The sequence below is a fragment of the Podarcis filfolensis genome (assembly GCF_964270895.1).
Source record: "Podarcis filfolensis genome assembly, chromosome: 7".
Lineage (NCBI taxonomy): Eukaryota > Metazoa > Chordata > Lepidosauria > Squamata > Lacertidae > Podarcis > Podarcis filfolensis.
The window spans coordinates 44,988,690-45,006,844 of record NC_139603.1 but is presented as its reverse complement, the minus strand read 5'-3'; the positions used below and the strand labels follow the sequence as shown (position 1 = coordinate 45,006,844).

Sequence of the window (18,155 nt, the reverse complement as noted above, 5' to 3'; positions counted from 1 at the left end):
AGAAGGTGGAGGCCCTAATGATTTCAGTCTCGGGTATGTTTACGATCGTAGGGCAAGATAAATAGACCTGCAACAGCTATAGCTTCCTCCAGCCATAGAGGTTATCTTGTTGACTGGCTACATATAATATAACAATTTTACTCCCTCTCAAAGAAATACCCAGCTCTATGCAGCAGTTATCATGTGGTTCTGAGAATGAGGTTAACATCTGCAGAAATCAGATGAACGGGTTAATTAAAATTAAGTCTATAGCATAAAACAGATATCTGCCTGTTACGACTTTAACTAGGGATACTTCCAGCTTTAATAATAATGCTACATTTTCCTGCATAAACAATAACTTGAAAGGATTTCCTCCCTGCATTATTAAAAAAAACCCCACCACCTTATTATGTCTTTTTTATTGCAGGGATCTGAAACAGCTTCAAAATTATACTTGTGTACTATGTTGCAATTTCAAGGCAGGAGAGTAGGGACACATTTATCATTTCTGGGATTTAGAATGACGTGTTTTTGTTGTTGTTGTAGGTTTCCTCTGGGTTTTCTTTTATGGCATAACAAAAACAAATGAAAATGTTTGCTCTGAGAACTGCTTAATAATGCATGTACCCAATAGCCCACAACATCTCATTGGGGCAATTAGTGTTATGGACTGTTGCATAAAGTCATATTTAAGAGGTCTGAAAATTTTTGGTATGCACTGTATCAGGTAAATAAATATGTAACATGGGAACTCTGAATTGGGAATTGCTGACATGATGAAACAGTGATAACTTCAAATGTCTTATTCGTGCACAGGAAAGCATTGCAGAAGCATTGAGTGCATTAAATCTACTTCTTAAAAAATTCACAATATTTTTATTTCAATTACAATGTGGTCCTAAGTACTACTATAATTATGGAGACTGAGCCAAACCTCTTTCCCCAAACCCTGGTCCCCCAAAGGCCAGGCCCTTCTGTCTGCACAAAAGTGAATTTTGGTTGTCCACTGCTAAGTCTACAGAGCTGACTGCTTTTGGGAAATTGATCTTGTTGCCATCCTATATTATTCTGTATCATTTCATACCTCACTGAATTGGCCCCAGGATTCCTGAACTGGGTGTTTCTGGAGTGATTTTATGACATGTTAAGCCATGGCAGGTGCTTCATTAGGAGAAAAAAAGGAAAAGAAACCTTTCCTGTCTGTGGCTACAATTACAAAGGAACCCAAAGAAAAGAAAAGAAAAGAAAAGAAAAGAAAAGGAAAGGAAAGGAAAGGAAAGGAAAGGGAAAGGGAAAGGGAAAGGGAAAGGGGAAGGGGAAGGGGAAGGGGAAGGGGAAGGGGAAGGGGAAGGGGAAGGGGAAGGGGAAGGGAAGGGAAGGGAAAGGAAAGGAAAGGAAAGGAAAGGAAAGGAAAGGAAAGGAAGCCATTCAAAGAAATACACTAAGAATAGTCACTGAATATGGAATGCTATTATGTGAAACCACTGATACACTTTTGTCTTGAACAGAGTGTTCTGTTTTGGAACACAGGAAACATAAAGGTCAACAAAATCAATTAAGAGTCTGCCCTGAAAGATGAAATTGAAAAAGTACTAGCTTACAAGAATTATCTACAGAGGAAGGACATTTTCTGAAACCGGAGTCCTATCAGAGCAGAAACTTAGAGACACTTTATGTTGTGTATGTGCATGATTACTCAAAAGGGGATGGTTCATTGAGGAATGTGTGACTTAACCAGCAAAAAGTTATGTCTTTGCTGCTATGTGGAGAGGTATGATTCTGTCCGTGGTGCTGAAACACCTGCAAGTTATTGCTTGATGATAAATACACAGAACATGTGGGGAATCTCAACCAAATATGGCCCTCCGAACCTTTCCCCTACTGATGGCTTCTCCCAAGGCCACATTCCTCACTTGTCCTGCTCTGAACTCTTGAGTGCTTTTGCCTGGCTTCAAGGTGTCCTTGTACTGTGATAATGCCTTTTGCTGCCTAGATGAGGGGTAGAGAATCTGCAGTCTATGGGTCAGATCTGATCTGCCAGGCCTTCTGATTTGGCCTGCTAGACTATTTTAGGCAAGCCACACCCACCTGTCTACTCCCAACATCAAATATGATGCCACGTAAAGATGGCTTGGTCAAAAGGAGCTTTGCAGGCACTGCTGATTAGAAGGGCCTGCAGAGCCTTGTTGTGCAGCATTTCCCAAGCACATGACAGCCAGCTGTTTATCAAGCACTTGAGAACTGCTCTGCAAAGTTCTTTGCCAGCCCTCTGCTCAGCTGGCTGATTGTTGTGCATTTTGGAACTTTGACAGCTGTTATTATGCCTTCAGAAGATTGGCAGGTTGTGTAGGACTTCCGGGTTGACGCCTCCAGCAATGGCGGAGCTCCTCCGATCGGGAGGAACTTGCTCCATGAAAAGCAGGGTCTGACCGCCACAGCGAAGGCGGAGACCCACAGAAATCACAGGCGGGAGAAGCCTGTGAACTTGGGATTCGGCTGGCACCTCTTGCGCCTCCCCTACTTGCGGGGAAACCCTGTTTTGGGGATCCGGAGCGACGTGGGGTGAGTGGCGCGGTGCTTTGAATCGATTGCTTCTTTCACAGAGTGAAGCCACATTGCTGTTGCCGGAGAGCGCTGACTTTTTACTGTGGACAATTGGACTTTAAACAACTACCCATGAGTAGACTGGAAAATTTGGATCTTCAAATATTCTAATTTGGCAAAGTAGCGGGAAGGCTCTAAACAGGAAGTCCGCCTCCCGCTTTTGTAAATAGATTGAAGCAAAGGCGTTACAAACTAAAGTCTCTGAAAGTTTTTGGATAAAGGATTAAAATTCCACTGGTTAAAAAGATCAAACCCCCCTTGGAAGCAGGAGAAGAGGGGGGAAGCCGTGGACCTAGGGAGAACCTGCAGGAGAGAGGGAAAAGTAAACTACCACTGCTCTGAACCTGGGGACGGTCTGCCTGATGACGTTTGGGGAAGGTTCACTGACAGAACGGATTTGACAGATACTTAAAATTAGAAAGATACTGTCTTGTCTTGGCAAGACAAATGGTGGAGGAAAAGGAGAAAGATGCCGTTGTGAAACTTAAAGTAACTCAAGAAGGATCCTCAGTTCTACAGAGGCAAATCGAGGATTGCAAATGGAGGCCCTGCATGATTGATTTTAGCAAAAACCAGAGCTTGAGGATGGGACCCTGGCTTGGACTGAAGAACGAAAGTTGGAAAGACCCCTTCATCCAGGGATTAACTGACATCTGGGACATGGGTTGGGGCCTGGAGGAGCTTGAAGCTGTGGGGGCCTATGGACTTGGAGGAATCCTGAAATACGTCCTGAAATACCCTATGGACCTTAGTTTCAAATATGGAAATTTGGCTGAGCTGTTCAGAAGGAACAAAAGTTCTGTTTGGTTGGAGTTTTCCCGAGATTTGCTCCTGAGCATCAAAGAATATGAAGAAGATCCGCAGAAGGGACTTGGAAAAGAATTAAGAGCCTCGGACATAAGATCTCCAGGTTGATGGAATATATGGATTTGACGGAAAGGACTGGCAGAATCCGAAACCAGGGAGAGGAGAGGGTGGAGGAAGATTGGGAAGCTAAAGCTTATATGTAGAAATTTTGCAAAATTAATGACTGTTAGAAAAATCGTGGAATGTTATTATATGGATTTAGAAGAAATGTTAGAAGAAGTTAAGAATAGATAAGTAATTTAGTCTTAAAGGGAAATAAGGTTAAAAAATATGTTATTTACAAGACGATAAAAAACAGAGAAAGATGGAAAGGATTTGCTGAAATAATTAGAAGAACGGGAATACAAAAAGGGAGATGTGAGGAAGTCGAGGAAACAAGGAAATGAAGGATAGAATATGGAAAAGGAGAGATGTATTTTAAACTGTTTTGTTTAGATTTATTTATGTGTTTAGCTTAATGGGATTGGGTTGGGGTTTATATTATTTGTATACTGTATTGTATTGTGGTGTTTTTTCACTTTTTGTTTTGTTTTTTTTTCCCTTTCTTTGTTTGTCTTTAAATTTTCTCTTTTCTTCTTTTTCTGTAATCTTTAAAAGCAATAAATATTATTATTATTTTTTTAAAAAAAGAAATTGGCAGGTTGTGCCGTGTGAACTGTCATTGCCTCCCACTGGAGATGTCAGAACAGAGCCTAGGCCTTCTCTGGCAACTATCCATATTTCCCCAAAGAGCCCCAACTTACACTTTGACTCCACCAGATTCAATAAAGCTAGTTGTGTTCAAACTCATGGACTTTGCAATACGATTGCTCCACTCAGTATCCGTGGCCAGCTCACAGTACAGTGCACCAAGCAGGTGGAATACCCAGGGAAAGAGAGGGCATAAAATAGTTTATTACAGCTTTCATGCAAAGTAAGGGTAAAACTTTAAGATATGTTCAGAGGAAGCTGAAAAACTGTTTGTCAAAAGAGTCTGCATGGTTCAGTTCCTCCTGTCTTTTCATGTAAGTCCAAGACGTGATCTGCTCCGTGGGTTCATTATATAGTTGTTTCAAACTAGATTTGAAAATGCATTCCTCCTTACTAATGAGTAGGTGACCTTGGAAAGGTCGTTCTATTTTAGATTCAATGGCAACACATTGTATTCGTGATGGATAGTCGCTGAAAATCTCTCACTTCAGGAAATTTGAAACTTTGTCTTGCTTATCTCCAAAAGCCAATGTATGTCAGCTGGGGGAGGCTACCACATATAATCTCTCTCAATTTTGTGTTATTTTAGCTAGACCTGTATAGAACTATTCCTGCATTCATTTATTTTAACTCTCAGTGGACACAGATAACCATTTTGTTACAGGCTCGAGCCCAAGTTCCTTTTATGCTTCATTGTAAACCAGATGCACTTCTCTGATGCTGTTGGTGCTCACTCTTTAACACTGAAGCAGTAATGATGGCAAGACCACTAGGACTAGTACTATAGCTTTGCCTGCTATTTTCCTAGAAAGCACTTTCTTGGAGCAATTTTGCAGAGCCTAATGTTGCCAACATTTTCCTGCACAGCTTCTGTGTCACAACTCATTTACAGTCTGCATGGAAATGCAGTGATGGGGAAAACTGCATCTGTTGATTCCCCGCTCCTCACCTGTTAATGAAGAAATTAAAAGCGCCTAAAAACCAAAAAGGTGGCAGTTTTAATGGGGTCCTTAACTTAAGGTAGAATCAGTGGAGATAGCACCGGGCAAGCATGAGTCAGTATGACTGAGCCTGTATGCATGTGATGAAACTTCATCATCTGAGAAAAGGCAACTAAATTTGCAACTGCTGCACTTTCTTTCAGGTGCAGACATTATGTGCCTTTGCCACTTCTGGCCTGAAGTACTGCAGCAAGCCACATGGGGATGCACTTGAAGCTCGTTCAGCAATCACATCTGGTTCAGATTGCAGCTGTCACCCTGCTAAGTGGTGCTAGGAAGCTGAAGGTATTAAGCTAATTTTTCAACAACTGCATTGACTTCCTATTCCCTCTGAGCCAAGTTCAACATGATGAGTTTAGTCTATAAAGCTCTAAGCAATTTCAGTTTGAGCATTTTCTGCCCACAGGAGCCTAGAGCAAAACCTATGCTTTTCCATTTCCAATTATATTTCTACAGTAACAGGCCAATAATCCTCTTCTTTCCAATTGCTTTGATGTGGGAAGAGCAACAAATGTTTTAGGGTGATGACCGCCTTTTACACACACCCATATGGCATCACACACATTTTCTTTTGAACAGCAACAATGGAGACTTTATAAGTGCTTTGTTGCTTAAAGATTTAAGCAGTGTTTTACTATGGGTTTTTTATATTGCAAAAGGTCTTTCACTGAAAATCTGTTGCTGCAAGGCATCACTGAATCCAACAAACCTTGATAATGTCAGAAATCTCTTGCAAAGCTCATCAGCCACAACCTCTCTTCTAAACCTGGGCACGATTGATGAGGAATGTCAAATCCTTTGGCTGTAAAGGGTGCCTATATGTTTAAGGGCTCTGAGGCAGTGATACTGCAACTACAATCTCTCCCGCCTAATTCTTCCACCAGTCCCTTTGAACAGCCTCCTGCTGAACCTGCTATGGTAGAAAATTAGAGTCTTGCTGGCCATGGTAGGTGGGGAGGAAAGTAGGGGGAGGGACTGTTAGAAGAACAAGGCATCAGAGTACAGCAGTGACATCATCTATTTGTGCTTCAGCACATCTACAAGGTAGATCTCCAGGTAAGGCACCAGCACTGATGGGATTGATGCCTGTGGGTTGACAGTGTCCATGGTTCCATTTCCTGACTCATCTTCGCTCATGAGCGCATTTCCCCTTGCCTTTTATCCTCAGGATGTTCTTGTCATTATACTGTGGGTGGAATCCACAGCAGAAGATTTGTGTTCAGATCTGTGTTGAGAAACGTTCTCAAATCACTTTCATTGCGGTGCAAAAGAGCAATTCCAGAATGCACCTAAACACAGAGGGTGGAATTCAACTAAGCTTCACTCAGTCATTAATTTAAATGGGTCTGCTCTAAGTTAGGTCCATTAATTTAAGTAGCTCTACTCTGAGTAAAACTTAGTTGAACACCACCCGGAAACTTCTTTTCCTTTTTTCTCTCTCTCTCTTTATTTTTGGTTCTATCCTAACAGGAAAGAAGCCAAGTGGGCATCATGTAGCAACTCTCCAGTGTAGGTTGTTAGAAGATATTATTATTAGGACTTACTAGTTACTTTTTAAACAAAATTTAAGCTCAAAGCAACTTGCAACATAACACAAAAATTAAACTAGAAAATATATTCTAGTTTATATATCTCAATCAGTCTAACACAGGCATAGGCAAACTCCGGCCTTCCAGATGTTTGGGACTACAATTCCCATCATCCCTAGCTAACAGGACCAGTGGTCAGGGATGATTGGAATTGTAGTCCCAAACATCTGGAGGGCCGGAGTTTGCCTATGCCTGGTCTAACATATCCTTCTCACTAAAAGAGACCACAATATTTAAACCTCTCCAAGTTGAAGGCCAAAAGCCTGGATGGAAAAATGTATCATGATGATAATGTGTACCACGTACCTTACAATGAATCTATGAAGTGTCATTATTGAATGATGAAATCACGCAAACCTTTTTAAATTCCGCATTTGTATTTGAGTTTCAAATAGCAAGGTCATTGCCAGAGTGCACACTAATTTATCCCTCATATAAAAAGTTAGAAGTTACACAAGTATGAGTACATCATGCATTCCTACAGATGAGTAGAAAGACAAACAAACCCTTTCTATTGTTCTGAACTATCCCTGTTTTCTGTTCACCACAACAGGCTCAATTTTTGTCTGAAACAATCTGATTTGAAGGATTTCTACATACCAAACACAGGCTTGCAATGCTGAGAATAGATTGGGGGTGGGATAACTGATATTGCTGTCACATACCCTGTACAGCTTTCACATGCATTTGTTGGGCTAGTCAGTGTGAAAATTTCTATATATTGCACATTTCCCAACTATACAATAATCTGAAATTCAGTCTGAAAGGCATTTAATGCACAGCAGTACACAGAGAGCTACAATTCCTATATTGTACATCCAATGTGGGCATTCAGAAAACATACACTAAGTTTGTGTGCCAACAGCATGAAGACGCAATCTGGAACTCATCTTACATGTGTTATGAAACATGTGTTATGAAAGTGATAGGAAATTGCCAAGAATAAATGTGTATTCATGAAATGTTATTAGTGAGAAATACTGTACTCACTTCTTTTTAAAAAAGGTAAATAATAAAGTTTTCAAATTTCTGGAGCACACATACCATCACCCTCTCCACATGTACAACTTTATCTCTCTGCAGTTCTCCTCATTAATCCACCTTTTCCCCAGACTCGCTCATCTCTCCACACACCCGTGGAAGCAAACCAGAGGCTTTTACACTGTTCTCAGTGTTTCTGCTCTGGGAATGCCTATGAGAGTTCCAAGCAAAAGAGTGGAAAACTGAGAGCAGTCTCCGGGGACAATGCTGGGAATCAGTGTTCAATGGTACCTCGGTTGAGCCCACTTCTGTCTTATTTGTTTTGTAAGTTACTCACCAGTGCTGCTTTGGATGGTCCTCACAGTGGTGGTTGTGCGTGGGGGGGACGAGGACCTCAGTGACAAACATTCATCATCTTGGGAACAGCCCTTTTCGATGGCTCTCACGTAGCTGTGGCTCCTCATGCGGAAGCAGCCTGGCATTGGCAGATCCAGGGCCTCTACTGCTTGAGACTCTAGCTCACTGAATACAGACTCGCAGACTGATTCAAACTGACCATTTACTTCCATCTCACTCACCTGCAGGCAAAGAGAAGGCAGTTTAATTATATCCAACAGAGCTGTCTAGCTTGCATTACCATCTAATACTAAAGGGGGAAAGACAGAACAAAACTTTACATCCCCATGTAAAACTTTACACCCCCATGATAAAGCATCACAAAACAGGTAAGAAGATATATTTTACCAGACTCATTTCCTCTTGGATCACTCCAGCTTTCAAAACATACATACATATCGATGAAACACATGCATGATCCAGCACCAAAGAGTATCAGCTTAACTATTTTGCATTTTTTTATTCTCTAGTGTCTAGAATATGGTGGAAACTGCCTATATCAAGCACAAAAAATCTATCCTGGCAAAGTAGCAAAGAACCAGCTGAAAGCTTAATTATGCAAAGCCACAGTTAAGTCCCCCAAGCTTTTAAAGTCATATTCCAGCACTGGTGTCAGCTTTAATTAAATTAAAAGGATAATTTCTAATCTGAAATTTGTAGAGAATAAAATCTCAAAGCACCATCATTTGAGAGAGAAAGAGAGAAAAGGTTTTTTAAAAGTTTCTTTTTTTAAAAAACAACAGAGTATCATAGTTGGTTTCTAAGCTGCCTAAATAGCCTGAGTTTTATTAAAGCATTTGACACAACAGCATGTAAAGTTGCTCAGTCAGCTGTTTATTATGGTGAAACAACCAATAAGACAAAATGCAAAGTATAAAACGCGAAATCACAGCTTCAGTAAAACAAACTGGGTTGTATTGAGCAAAGTCATCCTGCTAGTGTAAGGTCTTCTGCCTGTGCAATGGGACTTCCTCTTTCTGTCCCTGCCTCCAATCTGCTTTGGAGGGTTGTGGGGAAACCCAAAACTGATTTTGGGGGTGGGTGCAGGTGGAACGAAGAAAGGAGAGGGAGAGGTCCTGTTATATAGGCAGAAGTTCTCGAGTTAGTGGGGTGTTTGTTGGATAAAACATGATTCTACATAAAAAACAACAAGCTAAGAACTAAAAATCATTCAATATGACTCAGTGGGGATTTGAACATGGATTTACCACATTCAAGTCAAGCATGTTAGCCACAATGGCTAATGACTCTGCCCTGATGAACACATTATCTTGGCCTTGTTTCATTTCTCATCCTTTCACTGTCTATTGCAGTGTGCAAATGTTTTACTCAGATACACTCCAGTCTTTAATTGTCTTCCCGTTAGCATTTTCCTTTGCCATAAGTTGCATGTGATGGGCTCTTCCTGGGAAGGAACTGGGATTCTTTTGCCTCTGGGCCCAAATTTCAAAGCAAGCAAGCAAACAAATAATAAAGGGCCAAACAAGATGTAATGGAAAATGCATATCTGCTGCTGAAAATGACTGGCACACATCCGTTTCTATATTTCCCATCCGTAACATCTAGAAATGTTGCTTCACCACAAGCACCATGTCTCACAGCAACATCACTGGCAGCCCACATTGTGATGCAGGAGTGAGGGACACAAAATGCTATGATGTTACAATGGATATAACTTCTATCTGTTACCTGGGGTAGAAGGAGAATGAAATGCAATATAATGTGGTTGCTTCTGATGATACATTTCCCATAACATCTATCTTGGCCCTAAATGCTTAATGTCAATGAAAGAATTTCTGACTGCTCTGCTAAGACCCACTAGTGATCCTCTAAAAACCCTCAAGCAAGCTAAAAGCTGCCAACCATTGCCACGAGTGACACAAACAGCTATTAAATGACTGAGTTTTGAGCCAAGATTGGGGGGGGGGGGCTGGGCTGACAGATGGTTTCTATTCAAAGACAAAACAGAATTCAACCACTTAATAAGCCGTTGTGTCACATTGTGTTCAAAAAGCAAGGCTGGCAACCACATTGTGAGCCCAAAGGTTTACAGGTGGGTTGTAGCTTAGCAGGGGAAAATTATCCTGCAGCATCACAGAAGAATCCATTTGCGAATATGTATGTGTGCACGCACACTTCGGTTCCTTAAATAAAAATGCCTCTCTCTTCAGTTGTTTTGTGCCAGCTGGCTTTCAAGCTTCCGCCTTCCACACTAGCAGTGGGTGTATTGGTAAAGTAGGAATGAATTCATTTAGTACTGCCAACTTTAAGTGCTCAGAAACCATGTGTCAGCCTACCCAGAGAGAGAGAAAGGGTCTTGATGATAAGGTTTGAAATATACATTTGAATCATTTATCCTCTGACTTTTAAAATGCAGGAATCTGCTTTTCCAAGCCTCCAGTCATAGGTGAAAATAAGCTTGTTCTGTTTAACAGGGAAGCGAATGAATCATATTGCAGCCATAAGAAAAATACACAGATAATATTACAGTATTGACACATGAAATCACAAGTAACTGTACACAACCACAGATAATTAACAGGCTACTTATTTTCAAGCTATAAATGTATTGCAATTAAATATCTTTAAAACTTTACTTAAGTGTTTTATTTTTATCATTTCTTTACCTTTTGAGTGGGGGGGGGCAAAGAAATTAACAAAAACAAAATAATTAAAATCTAGACATAAAACTAGCACAACAAGGGTGAACAATGATGAATATGGCACATTGTTATGAAAACTTCAGATAGTGAAAGTAAGCCACACAAAATAATTGAGAGGGGAAAATCACAAGGCTTCAACATTTGTCCTCTTGTAGTTTTGGGCTTGTGCTGCTGGTGTATCGAGATCCCAGGTATATTCCATCTTGGCTGAGAGTCCTGAAAGACCTGCTCTTTACCTTGCAGGCCTTTTCCCACCTGGCGTGGGAAGGCAGGGCCCTGACTGACTCCAGCTACAAAAACTGAGGCTGCTGAACAGACTTTTGGGCTGGGGTGTTGTTTGACTGGTTGGCTTTTCTTGGGTGGGCATTTTACTGTCGGTGTTTTGTATCTTTAAATTTTGTGATTTATGTGGAAATTGTTCAGTTTGGTTGTGTTTTCTTTTTCATGTTATATTCTTTACGACCTCTTTTGTTGTGTTGCACTTATATATAAATATTCCATGGTGTAAGCTGCCTTGAGCATGGTTTGAACTGTGGAAAGGCAGCATAGATTTAAAATATGTATGTATGTATTCAATGAAAGGAGCTCAGATAAGAAGGAAGGCATCTAGGTTGGCTTCAACTGGGTGCATCATTTTCTCAAGGAGAAAAGCTCATACTTTGGGAGGAAGTCTCAAACATATTTCAAATTACCCAGGGATGGGGTGCTGGGTTGTGTGTGTGTGTGTGATCACAGGGAGAGAATCTGCCTGAGGCTACTTATTCAACAACTCACTCCATGGCTGAAACGGTTCATTTTTACTTGTAAAGTTGGCAACACTTACCCACGCAGCCAGTGTTGCATTAACCTTGGTTGTTGTTGTTTTTAGAAACAATAACTGTGGGAATATTTGTGACATCACTGCCCATTCAGCTAATGTGAGAGTCTGAACAGATCCATGCATGGAAATTTTTCACTTTATATTATACCGATCAAACATGCATGCAAATCAGTCTTGAAATGGGCTACAAGCAAGTTATCTAAAAGATGAACAAATGGAGGGGGAACCAAATATACCTATTTCCCTGGAGCACCACCATCTGTGGCTTGTCCTGCACTAACTACAAAACTTTTCATCAAAGTGATTTACTTTTCTTAATACATTCCTACCTTGGATCCCAAACGCCTTGGTACTCGGACGTTTTGGCTCCCAAACACCGCAAACCCGGAAATGAGTGTTCTGATTGGCGAATGTTCTTTGGAACCCAAACCTCCAATGGGGCTTCTGTGGCTTCTGATTGGCTGCAGGAGCTTCCTGAAGCCAATCAGAAGCCACACTTTGGTTTATGAACATTTTGGAAGTCAAACAGACTTCTGGAACAGATTCCGTTCGACTTCCAAGGTACGACTGTAGATGTAAATGGCAACTGTGAACATTTCAAGGAAAGTAAAGGGGAAAATAGTGAAGGAGCACAATTATGAACTACATTCAGGTGGTGGTTAAACCTGTTTGCTGCCCCTGGTCAACCCACCCATTGAAATCCAGCCTGTTTCTATCAGCATACCCCCATCATGAGTAGGATGGAATACTGAGGATTTGGTTTTAAACAAGTGTTTTAAAAAAATCTAGCCATGCAATTAATCACATATTTGCTTTCACTTGAGAACTACTCAGGCTGGCAACTGATGCCAACCTTGTTTTCTCAGTTTTGCACACATGTCACTCACCTGACTAATAGTGCTCATGGCCCTCATGTAGCTCTCATTCCGGGAACGAAATTTGGGAGAAGTAAGCAGAGCTGCAGGGTCCAGGCTATCCAAACTCCTATTGATTGAAACTTCGCTCACTGCCCTCAAGTAACTGTGGCTTCGGATCTGAAGCTTTGGAGAATGTTCACTAGATATCCTTGAAGGAAAAAAAAAGCAGGAAGAAGTCATCCCATCATATCTATGTTTCTAACTGCTGATCAGCACTGACAATACTTTGCAACATGAGTGAACATAGGTTCCAAGCAAAATAATGTACAGCCCCCCAACACACACACACACACACACTGCACACGAAAAAAAACCAAGTATCCTCATGTCATTTATAAATTCAGTACAGTACAGTAGAGGAAGTGGGCTGTTCCAGTTCATTTGCTCAAGTCATCTTCCTTCTAATTCTAAGGACAAGCCTGTCACAACAGCATCATCTGCATTACACTTATTGACAGCACAGTCTAAAGCAAGGCTTCTTGTTGTAATAACCGCCCAAGTGGTTAGTTCCATCATGGCATCTTGACAAGCAGTGCAATAGCATCAGTTTAACACAATGAGACTGCAATAGGTGCCTCTTTTTTTTAAGTGAGGGAAGTATAAAAATAAATTGACTTTTAAAAAAGCATGATTTTTTTTTAGTTTTTGAGAAGCGAACTGTATTCAGTGCTTAAAGTGTGATCCATCTTCCTGTGATTTTGATCACTGCTCTGAGGAAATAAAGAAGCGCAGTTGCAGAAACAAGTCATGAACCCTTAAAGAATATCATAGAGGTAACTTCCATGGAATTCTGAACTGATGAAATGGAAGGCAGTAGAACTGAGCAGCTAATGAAAACTGTGGCATATTAAGTCAATTCCTGAAGGACATGGGGCAGAAATAGACATTTGGTAGCATATATATATATATATATATATATATATATATATATATATATGGAACAGCCAATCCTGTGTTTTAGAAACATTATTAATATAAAATATTAATGTTTCTAAAGGCTATGCCATGAATTCTTGTCTTGCCGAATACCTTTTTATTATGTCTTGGCACTGATGTCTTTCTACGCTTGAAAATAAAAAGTATCCTTTTGCTAAGTTCATGTCAAAAGGCTCGTGGTGTGCTTATCTACCCCCTCACTACAGCAGTCATCAGCACATACCTGCAAAATTTTTGTAGCTATACTTGCATATGAATTGTAGCTTATATAACATATGCAATGATTTGTACAGGTAGCAGATGAGGTCTTTGCTACTTTGTGATTCATTCTGTTCTTAAATTATGGGATACATCCATAGAATCAATAAGTACTGGAGATCATCATCATCATAAACATCATCATCATCATTTGATTTGTATGCCACCTTTCCACAGTTAAAACAATGCTCAAGGCGACTTACTATATGAAAAGATTTACATAATTGCAAACATAGCAAAGTAGTCATAAAAATAAATAAAACACATTAAAAACTACAGTGGTACCTCAGGTTAAGAACTTAATTCGTTCTGGACTTCCATTCTTAACCTGAAACTGTTCTTAACCTGAGGTACCATTTTAGTTAATGGGGCCTCCTGCTGCTGCCACGCCGCCGGAGCACAATTTCTGTTCTCATCCTGAAGCAAAGTTCTTAACCCGAGGTACTATTTCTGGGTTAGCGGAGTCTGTAACCTGAAGTGTCTGTAACCCGAGGTACCACTGTACATAACCAAACTGAACAATGATACCAGTTATCACAGGTGAAACAACACCCATGACCAAGTAACTTTGTCTGGTAAAGGGTCGCATTAAATGAATGTGATAAGAAACCAATGTGTTTCTTGGATAGGTTCTTCTGACAAGTATACAAGAGAATGAAGTAGAGATAATCAATATGCTTCTATCTACAGGGAAATGTAGAGTACAGATAATTGTGAGAACCAAGTTTTACATGAAAGGGTGAGGCTCTGTATGAGGATGTACTTCCTCGGGAAAACATCAAAGCTGATTGGCACATGCTAATCCAGAGGTAATCCACAGATAGTCCTTAGAGATAGTTACTACAAAACAATGATCCAGGACCACTGACTGGGTGGGGGTGTATGGTGCAAACCAACCCAGGAGACTGAAACCTGTCAAGTGCCTTTGAGTGCGGCTCACTCTATTATTTAAACAGAGCCCACCTGCCCTTGAGCCAAGGTAAAGTGAGGTGGCTGTCCTGGGAGGCAGGATCCACAAAGTAGGTGGGCACGTCCAACCTCCAAGGAATGCATTGCCTGCAGGCAGTGCCACACATTCCTTGGAGTCCAGAAATGCCTCCTCAGCTGCATCCCTACTGTCAGTGCAGGCACACCAGCACTACAGTGGCCGGCCTGTGCTGTGGTGGGTTATGGGGAGAGAGGGTGAGATGGCACAGGTGGAAGGCACTACTGCAAGGGATGAGGAGAAGGCTACAGGGAGGGAGGGAGGGGAAAGCAGCTCAGCCTCAATGGATCCTGACCTCATTCGGCTCTAGCCTCCTCCCTCAGTTTGCATTGGAAACAGAACACAGGAAAGAAACGCTGAAATATTAGAAACATTTTTGTTTTTCTTAAAAACTTTTTCTCTGCATCTTGATTAAAACTTGGTAGGGCTGCAAAATGGCAGGCTAAAACTACTGCCCCATAACTCATTCATCAGCTTTATCCATCTTCCCTATGTTGCAATGGCTTTGTTTTGTTTAGAACGTATTTGGGTGTCATCATGAAGGTGGATGGTAGGCTTGGTAGAGCTGCTGCATGGAGGCAGGATAAAGTTGCCACATCCAGCCTGTGGCTATTCGTCACCTGTTGGTCATATCCCATTCACTATTAACGATGGAATTATGGCTGGAAATGACCCAAATATATTCTAAACAAAAAAGGATTGCCACTGGGACAGAGGAAGGATTTAAATCTAAGCAAATTAAATTGCTGATTTAGTTTTTCTTTTAAATCAAGTTTTCCATTTGCAATTCATATATTTCCTGAACAAATATGCATACTAATTGTGCATTTTAAAATGTGCATACTAATCAGTGGCCATGACAAGTAAAAACATGTTTGTTTGCAATGCATTTCAAAAACCGTTGATCATTCTGCCCACTTGTCATTTCCGCTACAGAATTATATCTGGTTGGGGAGAAGAGGGGGAATTAATTGATTTCTGTTTGTCTCTTTCTCTTTTCCTGTGCACACATGCAAGGATCCAAAGAATTAAGATAGGCACTTATGGTATTATGGAGGTGGTCTGAACACATTTTATCTCTCCTGAAATGAAATCAGAACGCAGAAAATGTATATTCAAACTACTCCCAACTCACTTTAAAATGACTGTCTGCCTTCACCCCAAGAAAATTGTCAAGTAATCATTTGAAGAGCCCAAAACTTTCCAGAAGTGCAGAACTTTCCAGAGCAACAAAAGACACAATAGCTGGAATAAGCCTCAAGTTTACTAGTCATGCTGGCTTCATACAACAGAGTGATCAAATGAACTCTCTTAAGGATTGAAGGAGAAAGTGGGGTGATGTTAAATGATCAGGCCCTCAGCCAATCAATTCAGCAAATATGAGAAGAGGATGCCTCTACACAAGAGCTTGACTATGCAAAGGGACTTCTATGGAGGAAGTCTACATGCGTATGTCAATATGTGCACAGGACCCCTTTGCACAGGTAAGGATAATGGTGGCCACCAGTTGCATCAGCGGTGGGACCAGCCCATGTGATGCTCTCTTACATTCTTTTAATGTATGGCTGGGTTCATCTGAACCCCCTAACTTTTAGGAGAACCAGTGTGAAAAAGTTGGGCTTGAGAAGATGATTCACACCCAAGCTCATGACTTGAAATCCAGTTAAGGAGAACACTCCTCTAGGAAGAAGTCTGTGCAGTATGATGAATATGTATTCCACCGAATCTAATCACTGAACATACTATTCATTGAAGTCCTGCAAGAAAAGAGAGGCTAATGACTGATCCGACACCCAATGAAGGAAGAAATGTAGAGAAGAACCCTGTACAAAGCATTTATGGAACCACCCTTGACATTCAACTAGTATTTTGGTTTTTTTCCCCTTACCATATTACTACAGCCACAAATATTTGACTAATTTCTTCAGTGGCTGCTCAATAGTCAAATGTTTAGCCCAAAGCTGAGCCTACAGGGGCATCTAATGTGGACTGTCAAGACGCAACAACCACAGATATATGCCTGAATAATTCCCTGCTGTGGGTGTCTTTTGTGGGAGCCAATTACAAACATGCTGTCTAAAAGTATCCAGAGAGAAAACTGTTCTTGAAGCAGGAACATCACACTTTTGTTTAACCTTTAAAATCTGTTCTGTCTATCCTCCCTGGAATTGCAAGGGACCATCTGCTCATGTCTTAACTGCTCATCCTTTCAACACTCAGCATGCAGGTCAAACTATGGCAAATGCAGAATATGCCTCACAAGCACTTTAAAGGTATGCAGAATAGGAGCATACTGTCCTGAATGTAAATAATGTAAACAAACATCTCAAAAGGAATGGCAAGAGTTACAAGGGAGCATTTACATTAAGGGCAAAACTACATGCAACTAAAGGCTGCTTTCTCTCTCAAGAGATGATATATGATATGATATAAAATATAGGGACTTGTATCTTTTATCTCTCAGATAAAAATAGTTTTGGAGAGCTGTCTCCAATATGATAGAACTCTCTGTCTCTCTCTCTCTTTGATTATCTGGCAGTTAGTACTGCAAACCTTCAGCAATAATATTTTGCTCTGATGCAAATAGTTCTAAAAACCAAGGTATAGATTTACAAAATTAAAAAATTAGTTTTGTATCATGTTTTGTATTATGCTATAATTTTGTCAGTAACAAATGAAGGGAAAGGATTAATGGCTGCCAATGGCCCTCCTGCAATTTGTACTTGAGGTTAAAGAACCTTCTGAAAGCAACCTATAAACTCCTCTATATGAAAACATAAGAGATCTTTATCAACCCTCTTGGACCTTGACACAGACTTGTACTACACAGGTAACAACTTGCAACTTACATGCATTTAACTTGTGCACATTCAGCTTTATGCTCTTGGCAATTTAAAAAAGAAAAGGGGGCAGGGTTCTGGGGAAAATGACTTTGGCAATTCCACCCAACATTGAAGCTAATGTGTTATGACCATATGCAATTTTGGCTTCACAAACAATCCCTGGAACATAACCCCTGTGGAAGTTGAGAGTTGCACATATTGCTATTTCACAAGAGAAATAAAAGCCCTACATGGAATCACCTTCCTTGTGGTTGCATGGGAGACTTCAAGGAGAGACAGGAACAGAAGGGAAACAATTTTTTCCCCATTTGTACCCCTTTGTTCAAATCAGTCTTCCCACTTCTCTTGTTTTATGCTACATAAAAACCCAGGTTTTTATTGCTCGGGGCATTACAAAAACCTGCAAACATGCTTGACCAGAGATCACAGAGCAGGCCAATTTCTAAAATCATTGTCTATATAATGCCTTAGAGAGTCTGTACTGAATGATACCCATGCTCTCTTCAAACAAAAACTTTTCATGCCCTACTGCTAAAAAATCTCTACTTATTCATCTATTGTTTTGGTGTGCCTTAATAATTCAGCTGCATTATTTATGGTATTATTTATTAATTATTTAAATA

The 18,155-nt window shown here is 40.6% G+C and overlaps 1 protein-coding gene across 12 annotated transcripts in view; it reads right to left on the bottom strand.

The window, feature by feature from the left end:
• DLGAP1 (DLG associated protein 1) overlaps positions 1-18,155 on the bottom strand; it is a 292,685-nt gene that overhangs the window by 55,560 nt on the left and 218,970 nt on the right. For all 12 annotated transcript variants that reach the window (XM_083622551.1, XM_083622561.1, XM_083622552.1 and 9 more), the window contains 2 exons: positions 12,481-12,658; positions 8,052-8,292 (listed from right to left, as the gene is read on the bottom strand). In XM_083622551.1, the coding sequence (XP_083478677.1) occupies positions 8,052-8,292; positions 12,481-12,658 (419 nt within the window). The remainder of the gene's footprint in view (positions 1-8,051; positions 8,293-12,480; positions 12,659-18,155) is intronic.